This window comes from Pinus tabuliformis, chromosome 3_1, assembly GCF_031772625.1.
Source record: "Pinus tabuliformis cultivar Carrire ecotype Pingquan chromosome 3_1, CPIR1, whole genome shotgun sequence".
Lineage (NCBI taxonomy): Eukaryota > Viridiplantae > Streptophyta > Pinopsida > Pinales > Pinaceae > Pinus > Pinus tabuliformis.
In genome coordinates, this window is record NC_142301.1 from 205040190 (window position 1) to 205055505 (window position 15316).

General features: G+C 39.8%; 1 protein-coding gene across 1 annotated transcript in view; it reads right to left on the reverse strand.

The window, feature by feature from the left end:
• CPSF100 (cleavage and polyadenylation specificity factor 100) overlaps positions 1–14814 on the reverse strand; it is a 435702-nt gene extending 420888 nt beyond the window's left edge. Inside the window, exon 1 of the mRNA XM_089411014.1 lies at positions 14265–14814. Coding sequence (XP_089267140.1) covers positions 14265–14413 — 149 coding nt within the window. The 5' untranslated portion in view covers positions 14414–14814. The remainder of the gene's footprint in view (positions 1–14264) is intronic.
• Between the last annotated feature and the right edge of the window lie 502 nt (positions 14815–15316).

Consider the following 15316-nt stretch of genomic DNA (forward strand, 5'->3'; position numbering starts at 1 on the left):
GAACTGCCAGAGACGTCGGAAAAGCCGGAACTGCCAGAAAAGCCAAAAAAGCCGGAAAAGCCAGAAATGTCGGAACTGTCGGAAAAGCCGAAACTGCAGGAAAAGCCGAAACTACAGGAAATGTCGGAAATGTCGGCACTGTCGGAACTGCCGGAAAAGCCAGAACTACCGGAACTGTCTAGAACAACCGGAACTGTCGGAACTGTCGTGAACAGCCGGAACTGCCAAAACTACCAGGAACTGCCGAAACAGCCAGAGCATTTGTCTTCAAAGAAGAGCAGCATGCAAAGGACAATTAACTAACATTGGGACATTTGTATGGTACTTAGCAGCAAATACACCAAGCATGCAATGTTATAGCTAACATGCAAAGGACAACAAGCATGCTAGGGACAACAAGCATGCAACGTGCAACCAACACATAGGTCAAGATGGCAACATGGTGCAACAATGGCACATAATGTAGTAGAGTGATGGGTACAATCATGATTAATGAAGCGTGATGAGATGCAGCATAGTGATGATGGGTGCAGCATGGTGCAGCGCAGTGAGGTGCAGCATAGTGCAGCGCAGTGAGCTGCAGCATGATGACGAAATGCATCACAACGATAGGTGAAGGAGTCACCTTGGAGAATTAGTTGAAGCAGCATGTCTTCAACTGATCTCATGTATCATCTTCTTAGAGATGATCTATGCTCTTATCTAGATAAGTCAAAGTGTTGACTTCTGTTGTAAACGTACTATCTCTCTCTCTCTGTTGAACTATTGAAGAACATATAAGAAGAATTGATCAAGCGTTTCCCCACATTGGGGTTTGTCCCTGGCTAGCGCCACATCTTGTGTTCTCTTGCCTTGGCTTGTCTTCTGCGATTTATGTTTATGTTTTATCTGCAGTTTACTTTAACGTTGATGTGATTGCTAATCTGGAAAATATATGGAGCTAACTGTGAAAATTGAAATAAATTGCTCTAAGCATAGAACATACCTAAAATTAACATGCTATTAGAGTTGAGGTGAAGACAATGCCCAAGCAAGAGTGAAAGAGCAATCACCGAAGACAGTTGGGAAAGGACAAAAGGATCAATAGATTCCTCATCCCTCTTCAAATTCACCAAAGGTGAAGTCGAAGCAGATAATATTATCAGAATGGCGCAGCGGAATATGGCCTACCTAAAGATCACTTCAGTGGAAGACCGGATCTCAGGGTGGAAGGAAAGGCAAATAACTAGTTCAGCCATTATGTGAAGAAGTGTCCAAATGGCAGGGACACATCACTTGATGATGATAACAATCATTCTAGGGACATCTTCAATGATCAAAGGAATGACAAGTAATGCAGGTCATCAAGGAAATGGTCGACTCTTCATAGAAAGCAAGGAACCCCAGGTATGAAGAATCAAATGTTGTTTTTGATAAGATAAAGAAGCGTTATCTTGTATTGGCCCTCTCCTTCAGATTCTTTGGGAATCTGGCTTATAGATTGTAGTGCTTCAAGGCACTTCATCGGATATGGGTGTACTCTCTAATTTGGTAGAGATGGAAACAATCGTGGGATTATACTTGGAGCCGATGCCACCTATCCCGAAAAGGGTGTAGGGAATGTTAACTCTCAATTGAATAAGGGTAACTCAATTCATTTACAGAATCTCTTTTATGTACCTGATTGCAAGAAGAACCTGGTGTCCATCTCAGAAATGGAAGTCAAAGGTTTCAAGGTGGCATTCATCGATGGAAAGGTACGTGTTAAAAAAATATAATTTTCAAAGATGTTTTTTCTCATGGGTTCAGGGTTGGCAATTTGTATCAAGTTGCAGGATAGTCCATTAGGGATCATGTCAATTGACATATCGCATCTATAACACCAGAGGTCTACCTATGGGGCCCTACCTGATATGAGTCAAATGGTGATAGGGATGTCTGAATTCAAGTAGAGCATGAAAGTACATGTCTGAGATGTACCGAAGGAAAATCTTAGAAGGGGACCATTCCCCTCATGCAGCAGGTCCACAGGTTTGGAACAACCCGAGGAGTTTGAGATTCATGATCGGGAATCTCATGTATACAAGTGGAAGAAAGCCCTCTATGGCTTGAAGAAAAATACCCCGGGCGTAGTATGAGAGGATTGATAGCTATCTGATGAAGCTGAGATTCACTAGGAGTGAAACCGATCCAAACCATTACCCGAAGGTTGCGGATGATAGACCTCTCATACCAGCACCTTATGAGGATGACCTATTTCTGACAGGTGCAGACCCTCTCATTTGCAGAAGTAAGAGGGAGTTGGATTCCAAATGTGGAATGATAAACTGCAGGCCTGTGACAACCTCGAGGATCTTCACTTTCAGAAGTTATATGGTAGTGATGTCGGACCAGATTTGGGAAATGCCTTTGAGTTTCATGAACTCCTTCGCGTTGATGTTCTTGGTGAACTTCCATCTAGACATGTGTTTTGCAGTTAGCATGGTGAGCTCATATTTGGTTGAGCCTCACTAGATTGGTGCCAAGAATCTTCTGAGATATCTTCGGGGCACAATCTCTCATGGATTGAGATACACTACCGGAAATATGAAACTGCATGATTATTCGAATGTTGATTGGGCAGGCAGCATGGAGGATCACTAGAGCACTTCTCAGTGCTGGTTCTCTTTGGATTCTGCTTCGATATCATGGATGAGCAGGAAGCAAAAGTCGGTTGGTATAAGCACCGCCGAGACCGAACACATAGCTACGAGTATGATCTCGTGTGAAGCTGCATGGTTGCAGAAGCTCTTAAGTAAGATGTTTGTACACATGATGAATACCACTATGATTCTCTGTGACAACCAGAGGGGGATTCGATTATTGAGGAATCTCGTATTCGATGATTGCTCCAACATATAGACATCAGATACTGCCTTATCTGCAATATGGTAAGTTGATGAGCGAGGAGGCTCCATCGCATTGAGACTGATGTACAGGTCGCAAACATTTTGTCAAAGCCCCGTGGAAAGGTTAAATCTGTGACTTTCCCAAATGACTTGGATTCGTTGAAAGACCTTCTTATAAGGGTCCTGCATGTTGCATGCATTGAGCTCTGGGAGCTCTGGGGGGCTTGGGGTACTTACTGGAGCAACATACAACCACAGGGCGACTCACCCTCCCCTGGTGGTGCGCTATGAACATGATGATTAGTTCTTCTGTGGGCCGAGATGATTAGTTCTCCCATGGCAACTGTGGGAAGGATGATTAGTTCTCCTATGGGCCGGGATGATTAGTTCTCCCGCGGCAATTGTGGAACAGGATGATTAGTTCTCCTGTGGGCCAAGATGATTTGTTCTCCGTGGCGACTATGGAACAGGATGATTAGTTCTTCTGTGGGCTAGGATGATTTGTTCTCTGTGGCGACTGTGGAACTGGATGATTAGTTCTCCTATGGGCCAGGATGATTAGTTCTTCGTGGCATCCACTGACAGGATGATTCTTTCTCCTGTGGACAAAATGATTAGTTCCCCTGTCGAGGCATCCTACCCATGCAATCTGGGACTCATGGGAAGTACCTCTCATCTGATCAATGAGCAGGGAAATGAGGATAGGGACCATAGTAGTACTATCGATGGACGCATCACTGTATCTACCGTACTCCCTATGCTAGGATGACCTCCACTGATCTCGGATCAATGAAACTGATCTGGGATCAGTATGAGCGGTTTGAGACACTCTCTTGTGACATTGATCTGGGATCAATGAAACTGATCTGGGATCAATATGAGTGGTTTGAGACACTCTCTTGTGACATTGATATGGGATCAATGAAACTGATCTGGGATCAGTATGAGTGGTTTGAGACACTCTCTTGTGATATTGATCTAGGATCAATAAAACTGAAATCGGCTCAGTAAGAGTGATGTGACACACCCTCTTCAGATGAAACTAACTTCGGGTCAGTAGAGAATGGTATGAGACATTCTCGATCAATTCTTCTTCTTCATGGTTCAGCAGAGTAGAGCAAAGTAGAGCTCAGCAGATCAGAGCAGAGTAGAGTAGTGCAGGGCACTAATGGCAGAGATAGTACAGTCGAACATATGGATCAACGGATGGAGTTCTCCCTGGTTGAGAGGGAGTGTTAAAATTGGCAACTAGGGCCAAACTCCATGTGGGTCATCTTAATTATGGCAACTGATATTTTTCTTGGATCCCTCTCATCGAGAGGTGTAGGATTGATCTAAAGATCATCTGATTCCGATAAGTATTCATGGAGTTATGAATTTATCTACGTTATAAGACAATTCGTCAAGGTCGTCCAGCAACCAAATAAACCCCACATGTGCTCAACGTTTTAGTATAAATAGAGGTGGCCTTCAAGTCATTTCAACACACTCGGGATCTCTTCCTCTCTCTACTTGTCTTTGGATTTTAGTAGGAGGAGAGATCCTAAGGAATAACGTTGCCTTGATCCAGAGGGCAAAAAGTCGGAACTGCCAAAAAAGCCGGAAACGCCGGAATTGTCGGAAAAGCCGGAACTGCCAGAAAAGTCGGAACTGCCAAAAAAAGCCGGAACTGCCACAAAAGCCGAAACTGTAGGAAAAGTCGGAACTGCCGGAAAAGCAGAAAAAGCTGGAACTGCCGGAAAAGCCGGAACTGCAAGAAAAGCCGGAACTACCAAAAAAGCCGGAAAAACCGAAAAAGCCGAAAATGTTGGAAATGCCGAAACTGCCGGAAAAGCCGAAACTGCAAGAAATGTCGAAACTGCCAGAAAAGTCGGAAAAGGCAGAAAAGCCAAAAATGCCAGAACTGTCGAAACTGCCGAAAAAGCCGAAAATGTCGGAACTGTCGGAAAAGCCAGAATTGTCGGGACTGCCGAAACTGTCTAGAACAACCGGAACTGTCGAAACTGCCGGAAAAGCCGGGACTGCCGGAACTGTCTGGAACAACCAGAACTGTCGGAACTGCCGGGAAAAGCCAGAACTGCCAGAATTGTCGGGAACTACCGAAACAACCAGAGGATCTGTCTTCGAAGGAGAGCAGCATGCAAGGGACAACTAACTAACATTGGGACAGTTGTATGGTACTTGGCAGCAAATACACCAAGCATGCAATGTTATAGCTAACATGCAAAGGACAACAAGCATGCAACGTGCAGCCAACACATAGGTCAGGATGGCAACATGGTGCAGCAATGGCACATAATGTAATACAGTGATGGGTACAATCATGATTAATGAAGCGTGATGAGATGCAGAATAGTGATTATGGGTGCAGCATGGTGCAACGCAGTGAGGTGCAACGCATGATGACGAAATGCATCACAACGATAGGTGAAGGAGTCACCTTGGAGAATTAGTTGAAGCAGCGTGTCTTCAACTGATCTCATGTATCATCTTCTTAGAGATGATCTATGCTCTTATCTAGATAAGTCAAAGTGTTGACTTCTGTTGTAAACGTACTATCTCTCTCTCTCTGCTGAACTATTGAAAACATATAAGAAGAATTGATCAAGGGTTTCCCCACATTAGGGTTTGTCCCTGGCTAGCGCCACATCTTGTGTCCTCTTGTCTTGGCTTGTCTTCTGCGATTTATGTTTATGTTCTATCTACAGTTTACTTTAACGCTGATGTGATTGCTAATCTGAAAAAGATATGGAGCTAACTGTGAAAATTGAAATAAATTGCTCTAAGCATAGAACATACCTAAAATTAACACTCAATCTCACTTGGTATATAATAGAGGTTAGGGAGTCCCATAAAACACACAACACAGTGAATATCAAAGTATTATCCTCGTAAAAGGTGAAGTATTTGTGGATGTGCTCTTTGTAAGATTGGAGATTTCTAAAGATAATGAAGATGTTATTACCTTTCCATGGATGATTTCCCAATTGGGGTTTTAGAACGTAAATTTTTTGTGTTCATTCCTTTGTCTCTTGTCTCCTTTCTTTTATTGATTAAGTGTTCTTATCATGCGTAGGAGGTTAGATTAATAAAGTTTTGTTGTGTTTTATATTGTTATATGTTTCTGCATATTTTTAATATTCTGACATTATACCACTAACCTTAAACAATTTACAAAATTTCACTCGCAAGGTCAACATTATAGATCAAATGGTGATGAAGGTTCCACAAACAAACAAACGCAAACAAAGCAAGCACAAACAAATATACAACAACAGAAGCAAGGCAAGTATGTACACAAGAAGCATCCATATTAAACAACCAAGTCAAAAGACTTATAGATATGATCCAAACAATACAAAGGAACCTCTCCAACACTTAAAAAGGGAACAAAGTCAAAGCCCTAAAACCAAACAAAGGGAAAGATGATGCCACTAAGGAAACATGCTCAACTAGTGAGAAATCAATTTATTATGCTTTGAGGACAAAGCATTCCTTAAGGTGTAAGCATTGCAATAAACATAATTATAATAAATAAAACTAATAATAATAATAAGTAGAATAATCAAATGTCAAAAGACACACCTCTTACCTCGTGACTAGTCAATGTTATCAATACATGGTCACGAGGCTCATTGTAATCATCATTTTATGAATCATTCTTATCATTCAATATTTTTTATACTTGCAAAATATTCTTGCAATTTCAATGATAAACAAGTTAGTTTATTTTGATTATCCATTTATTATGACGAGTCACTGATGGATAAAACATTTAAGACCTGAGACAACAATCCAAAGAGTTAGATTTCTTGCAACCATACCAATCAACACTTAATTCCTAACAGATTTCAGATCTACTAATTAATTGCACAACTACATTTCGAACACTATAAATTCAACAAAAGCAAAACATACTAATCTCAATCACAATGACACAACAGATTGTGCCCAATAAAATCAGTTCATCATCAAATTGAATCAGAACCTACTTGGGCTCCTGTCATGGGATAATGGCCCACTGAGGAAAATTACATGTACAAGAATTGGACCTGATCCAGCTGATCGAGCTCTCCTTGGATGATCTGGATCTCCTAATGGCCCCCTTCCTCAGATCCAACACACCTAGGGTATCACACTCCTAACTGAGATGCCTCTCTCAATCTTGTGTTTTTGTATGGTGTGTCTTCTCCTTCTCCTTGGCCTTGTCTTTATAACTTTACATTGAGCTAAATCCCTAACCATAATCTAGAAAGTGATTGACGGTTGAGATTAGATCTCGCCAAGTTCAAGGGCTAAGATTAAAACATAATCATTGAAGTAATTATTCACTTTTCCTAAGTTTATTTTAGCTCAACAAGCCAACATAACAATTATGTGTTTTTCCTAAGTTAGACTTATGCTAAGTTACAATAAAGCAAGTGTCTAAGGAGATCCTGAGTGGCTTCTGCACACTTAGATGCTTAGGCTTGTGCAAAAGTACCTACCTAAGCTGCAAACATCAATACAAAGGAGGATACTTTGAGTATGGAGTGTTGGTTTCCGAGCAATTGGAGAATGCTCTTATCGATGATGATGATCATGTGGAGACGCAACACCCATCCACTGCCATGGTCCACCTAACCAAGGCTCCAACTGCAACAATAGGGGAGTCATGTTTAGTTCCACTTCCTTATGCTTCTACACAATTACCTCGTACTTTAGCTCCACTATCACCACCACATGGAGGCTCACACAAAATCATGGTGGTGCAAAGAGGAAATAAAAGTAGATGGAAACTAGAATTATAGTTTCTCCTTTCTCAATACTTTATATGTCATATACTCATTGTCTTTAGCAACTAACTCAACTTAATGTTTTGGACTTTTCAATCTTCATACTTCAGTTAATATATCATTTTCAAACTTATGCAAATGGCCTGCTTTGTAAACATTACTATCTGGTCATGTTAACAATTGGTGGATAACCTATTTCATTCCATAAGTTAAAGTTTTGCCTCTTATTATATGGTTTAAAAATTTGTATATTTGTTTGTTGTTACTAGATGGTTGATGTTCAAATGATTAATCATCAATGTACTATGAGATGCACCACATTTTTCAAGGCACCATATACTATAAGATTAGAGGACGATATCATTGCCTATATAGAGAGTCGGGAGGATCCCTTTCATACCTTCTTCTAGCATCTAGACCAAAGATGCTTATCCCTCTCCATCATGGAGATATTTAAACACAGATTTCAGATCCTGCATACCCTGCCTCACTCGAAGACGATTCCGATGATCACATCATACCTTCAATTTGATATTGTTGATTGGAGCAACAAGCAGCAAGTTGAGTTCCAGAGTATTTTAGATAGTAAAGCAGTGAGACCTTGGATCTCCCCTCAGCCCCCCTTTGGGAGGCCAACCGATACCCTCAAGACTGATGCGGAGGTGCCAAATAGCACATCAGTTCACTCACACCTAGAGCATCAAAGGGTTTAGTACCAAATGTTTCCCAAACAAGCCCCCCCACCCCATTGATGGGTTCCTCCCAGCCCCAGTGGAGCAGCCACAAAGTTATCCAAGGCCAATAGCGAAAGATGATTCGGCAACTCTACGGAGGTGGATATCAAGCGAGCAAGGATGCGGCAATAGTGGCAAGAAAGTAAGATGGTGGATGCAAGAGTGGAGACAGTCGGTTGCATGGCAATGGAAAAGGCTAGCTACAGCGGCAATGTAGAAGCTTGACTACGACGGTGGCAACAATTGTCTGTCAGGTGGCGGTAGGTGCGCTTTTTCTTTCTTTTTTTATTTATTTATTATTATTATTATTATTATTTAATTATATATATATATATATCTATTATATATATATATATATATATATCTTTTAATGGTCAAAACCCCGACGGTGGAATGGAGAACCTCCAAACAAGTTTTTTGTGGCTAAAAGCCTTAATTGCAACGGCAACGAACTTGACAAAGAGTTGATGGCCAAAGGTCAAGGTCCGAGAACAAGGCTCTGCTACCAATGTAACGAACGGAGTTCATACTCAGCGGAATATTCAGAATATCTGGAATATGCAAATATCCGTTATAGGACAAGTAATATATTTATATAAGAATGTAGAATGTACAAGAGATGTGATATGATATGTTGTGGTTACTTCTTATATACTAGGCAAGGTGACCCTTCATGAATAGTCATATCCTTTAGGACATGTCTCTTCAATATACTAATTAATGTTCATAATAACCATAAGGGAGAGATACCAAAAGATTCTCACAAGTAGGCTCATTATGGTCGATAGAATATCTCTGTGTTCTTGTTTACGAAACTTGTTTATCTTTTGTTCCAACTCAGTTATTAGAAGCAACTCTGTACTTCAACTTCATATTGGAGCTTAAAACATTTCTTTGGAAAAAAAAGATACCTTGTTAAATTAGACACATTTTGTTGTCTTCGAACACTTTCAATCATACAAGGAACCACCTTTTTGGTGTACCATTTCGAGATGTCTACATATCCATGTCAAACATTCAAATCCTTATGTTCCCCTACCAAAATGTCAGGTGACTGTTGACATGACTAGAAACTATGATTAAAAACATCTAATTATTTTTCCTCAACATTTATGTGGAATGCTAAGCATTCAACTTTTGTTGTAAACATGTATTTCTTTACAAGCAATTTCAAAATTATCGATGAGCTTAATCATTAATCTTTATATTTTTTGGATCTCGCAAAGATGCTTTAAAATTGAAGGAAGCACTAGATTTATATTAGATATCATTTTGGGATTCAACTGCATTAAGTAAGTCATTCACGTATGACCATTTCCATGAGAGGTAGTCGTAATTGACTAATTTCTCGTGATTTTTGAATAGTTCACTTAGCACTTATTGCATCGGGTGATGCTCACAGGGGTGAAGAAGTGGGATTGTAACTAGTGAAATGAATCACATAGCGTCAATCATCACTTCTGAGGCTTGCACCCAGTAACCAGGACTTCCCAGGAGGTCACCCATCCCAGATCGCCTCTGGCTCAAGCGCACTTAACTGTGGAGTTTTCCCCACAATCAAGCCCACTTAGCTTGCTACCCCATTTGCAAAACCTTAGCAAGTATTGTGCCTCATGAACCATTCAAGTAGAGATCCCTTCACTCTTTGAATTTAACTATTAGGGGGTTTACGTAGTGCATTATATTAGATATCATTTTGGGATTCAACTACGTTAAGTAAGTCATTCACGTATGACCATTTCCATGAGAGGTAGTCATAACTGACTAATTTCTCATGATTTTTGATTAGTTCACTTAGCACTCATTGCATCGAGTGATGCTCACAGGGGTGAAGAAGTGGGATTGAAACTAGTGAAATGAATCACATAGCGTCAATCATCACTTCCGGGGCTTGCACCCGGTAACCAGGACTTCCCGGGAGGTCACCCATCCCAGATCGCCTCTGGTTCAAGCTCTAGCTCAAGATCGCTCCCCCACAACCTTGGTGTGGATAGAAAACAGAAGAATTTTGGTCATCTGAATTTCACTTCAAGTGAAAAAGTCGATTGGCAATATATAGTGGTTTGATGAGCCCGAATAGGTGTGTCTTTTGGGCCTGGCCGACTTGGAATCCTTGTAGGGCCAACTTGACTTCAAGGAGGCAAAATTCAACATTTGACTTTTCCCTCTTTTCGCCGAGAGGCGCTCTCCAGCCCAACATGGTAGAGATGTTGTAATGTAATGTTTAACATTTTAACTGAGTCAAATTATAAATATATATATATATATAGTAATGTAAATCTTCTAGCTCCGTCAAAATAAAAATAAAAATAACTCTAAAAATAAAATAAAAATGACCCATGGTATTGACATGGTACTAAGAACCCATTGTATTCATGTGGAACATAGCCTATTTAAATGGGGGAATTAAACCAAACTAGATCCATCTTAACTCTGAATCTACCGAGCACCGAGAGGGATCGCATCTCTTGAGATGCAAACCTTTTAGAGTGAAAAGAGATTTGATCCCTCTCGGCGCTCAATAAATCTGGAGTTAAGATGTATTTAGGTTGGCTTATTTGGAGTCCACTTAAAATCAAATTTATATTTTCTTCTCTTTTAATTTTGTGGGCTTAATGAACACTGAGCACAGCTACCAAAATTCAACAATTAGATCTTGCCTCACTTGAGATCAACGGCTGAGATTAAAACATAATCATTAAAATAATTTACTTTTATTTTTCTTAAGTTTACTTTAGCTCAGTTAGCCAACATAATAATTATGTGCTTTCCTAAGTTAAAAACTTAGGATAAGTTACATTAACAACTTTTTCACACTTGAGCAAGTATCCTAAGGAGCCCTGTGGGTGGCTTCTACACGCCTAAACACTTGGGCATGTGCCGAAGTACCTGCCCAAGCTACAAACGTCAACATCTCTCAGGTGGACCTTCAAGTAAGTTTGAACCATTTGGGCTTTTTAATTGAGTCAAATGACTATGTAAAAAAGGATTGGGACTGGTTATTACTTATTAGCTAAATATCAAAAAAGGTTCGTCATGTGGTGTTATAGGTGGATTTCTCGGGGGCAGACTCACCTTAGTAAAGTGAGGCCATCCTCGTGTGTTGGATATCCTTAGCTTTCATTAAAAAGGAGGTTTTAGATAAGTAAAGATAGACCAGCTTTAGATTGTTATGGTCTGGCAGCCAGGATAAAATGGGTACTCCTCTGATTAGGTGGGAGAGAATAGCTTGACCACAGGAGGTCAGTGGTTGGGGTTTAAACAATATTCAATAGTTTGCAAGAGTTCTGTGAGTCTGGCTGCTAAAGATATATGAAGGTTGATTAAAGGTACTTGACTGTGGTGCAAAGTAGTGATCCAGAAGTATGTTAATATAAGTCCTGATTCTGTAGAGTCGAAGGCCCTTAAAACATTCTAAAAATGTTTTGATTATACAGAAGGCTACTGTTCTTGCTTTCTCTGTTATAGGTTAGTGGCTTACCTTGAAAGTTGGGGATGGTCAAAGGTCAAGAATGGGTGAGAACCCTTAGGTAGGATGTCGATAAATATGTAAACTTCCTGAGCATATTATAAGGGATCTTATTGATGGAGGAATGTTTTAATTAGCATAGGTCAACATGCTACTATATATGGAAACAGGTGTGGTTGTCAGCTGCTATTGTTGGTTTGTTTGGGGAGGATGCTGAAGTTTGGGTGGCATATACAAATAATTTGAAACTTGCCATGTTAGGCTTACCGAGAATGAAGATTTGATTGTCTGATCCAAGAACCCAAAATTAGGGTTTTACACTCCAAGACTTGGTTGCAAGCCAACATTTGAACTGGATGGCAATGGAGAAAGAAAATGGTGGTGGCAGAATAAATGGAAACTGAAGTGTCCTTCAAAAGGACATATTTTCACTTGGTTAGCTCTGTCAAATAAGGCTTTAACATGGGATAATCTTCAGAAAAGAGGATGCTCAGGTCCAGGTATTTGTTCGTTGTGTATTATGTGTGATAAGTCAATTGCAAATTAATTTTTATTCTTCTCTTATACAGTTCAAGTTTGGAAAGAGGTGTTCGGTCTTCTCAAGTCACAATATGTTTGGCAAGGTATCAATCTGGAAGAAGCTCTAAAGGGGTGGACTGATGACAGGGAAATTAACCTGATTAAAGGATTACCAATCCTGCTTCTTTGGGGGGATATGACTATCGACGAACTCTTGTATTTTTAAGGGTGTATCCCTCCCTGTGCAGATTGCTGCTCCATGCGTCTCTATCTTAAGGCATTCCGCTCGGTCCAAACCTGAAAAGGCTCTGAGGCATATATGTGAGGAGATCATTGATAGTAGATGCTTCTTGCGTTTGGATCTATTTTGATGGAGCTGCTCAAGGGACTCCTCTAAAGCGTGGAGCAGGGGAGATTGTAAATTTGTCTCGCTCTCATTCCATAACGTTTAAGCTGAGGTAGGCCCAGGTTCAAGACTCTGACAGAGATGGCTGCACTAAAATTGACTCTGATTTTAGCATCAGAGATGTGAGTATCACATCTGAAAATCTTTGAGGATTCCTTGTTGGTAATTTGGTAGATGAAGGGAGAAAAGAGGCTAGCAAATATCATCTTGCAAGCTATAAATGAAGAGGCATGCAAAATTGTGGCATCCTTTTCCTATGTTACTTTTCAGTATGAGAAGAACCAACAAGCAGATGTTCTATCAAAAGAAGAGCTCCAGCTTGCCCCTTGCATTATGAAGGTTATGGAATCTCGAAATGGAGAGGATCTGGGAGTATAATGCTCCAGTCTTTTAGCTTTATTTTAGTTCTAAAATCTTAATAGTTTTTATGTGTAGTAGGGTTTTAGGATGACTGTAACTTTTAAGATTGATCTTTGGACAGCGTTTCTGAAAGGTTTTTGGATGACTGCAACTTATAAGGCTGATCTTTGGACTGTGTATCTGAATTTTAAAAGGATGGATTTAGATCTCCTCTCAGGTTTTTTGGGGATTTTTTTAGACATCCATATGTGATGTCTAGTTTGAGATCAAAGGTCAAGGTAAAGTGGAGAGGGCACCCTCATTTATGTGCTAGTGATCTGTCAGGGGAATTTGCTAAAGATCCCGAGTTTTTTTAAGGATAGAGATTATGATGGTTTTTTATGTGGCGTCATTGGCAATTAACAGAAAAAGCTGGGAAGCATATATGGAATGTAGTGATGATATAAATGAAACTACAATATTTTTTTTCTGTGGCAAAAAAATAAAATTTTATATTTTTTCGATTGTGTTGTTAAACCTTTTTCCTGGGTCTCTTGTGTTCCGTTAACTGCTCCTTTTCCTTATTCAAGGTCCACTATATTGAATCTGTATAGTACGAAAGTTGTGACTACAGTTTTCCAGGATCTAATAAAAAGGTGAGGACGACAAAGTATTATCGAGTGACAATGGACAAGAACAATGAAAAGTTTTCGCGTTTTAGCTTTGTATTTAAAGTCGCTGTAAGTTTCTTTTAAAAAGCCATTTCGTAAACAGGGTCTTGGTTCGATGGTAAAGAGGGTGTTTCATACTCATTAAATTTCAAATCCCTCGGAGAGACATTCGCCTCTCATGGGCCTTCTTGACCTTGCCAGCGCGTTGTCTCAATGTAGGCTGATGAGGCCAGGTGCAAGTCCTAACTGACTTCAACAGAATAGATACTCAATGTACATAACTTTAAAAACAGTATCGTGCCATAGCACTACTTATTTAACTAAAAAACCCAACTAACAAATTCCACCCTAAGTGAAGGAAGAGGAGATCACATTTTTTTTTGGCTAGAAACCCAACTCACAAATTCCACCCCAGGTTAACGCAGAGGATTGTTTGAACTGCCATACCAATAAGTTCCATTTATAGAGTAAAAAATGCGGTTACCTGGTTAGGGGCTGAAGTTGTTCGGGATCGAAGAAGTCGTTCCAACCGCAATCCACCAGAAAATTGAAGCCATCGATGGAAAGAAGGTAACACAGCGGACTCTCGGAATGAACTCCGCTCAACGGGCACACTTGCACGCTGGTTCCCATACTTTTGGCTATGGCTATGGCTACTCCTTCAGTGTAGTAATGATTTTACAGTCTCTCTCCTCCTGTCCACCGCGGCCACAACCACAATTAACTTCCGTTCATGCTCAGGGTATTCAGTTGTTGTTCATAGGGCGCGGAAATTCAAGTTGAATCAAATGTTGGTAGGGTTTTTATTTGAATTAATACACTGAGCTTGATCAATGATGGGTTAATCCCACGTTAATGGCGGAATGTCACCCCTTTCTAGTATAATTTCCGGAAAAGTTAAACAAGTTTCAAATACCCACTGCTTACAAGCTCGGAGTTGCTTTTGTCGCTGCAAAAGCTGCACTTCTCCCATCACACTTCGAATCTTCCCCAAAAGAAAATGTCATAACCATTCATGTTGGTAAACTTTGGAGACGTTACACACTGAAGGTTTTTTTCCTTAAATTTTATTTTATTTTTATAGTTTGGATGGGAATTTTATTTTATTTTTATAATTTGAGTGGGTTTAATAGATAAGAATGTATTTTTCTTTACATTAAAATTTTAAAAATCAAATCACTACACATAAGTTTTTTCAACCTTTTTCAACGGGTGACTTCCTAATGAAACACAATATCCTTCTTATACCTACTTATATTATTTATGTCTACCTCTTTTAATAAACAAAATTTATTAAAAGAAAACATGTGAATTAATGTGCTATCACCCTCACAACACAACATCATCATGTATTAGAATGTTATGTTCATTGTTAAAAACTTAAATATCACATTGTTGCTCATATAAGTTTGCCATGAACATAAAAAGTAAACCACCATAATAATTCGTCACCAAAAAACCACAAAAGAAAGTCAAGGATATGCCCAATAAGTATATAGTAAATCATGCTAAATGTTCATTTACTAAAAATAGGTA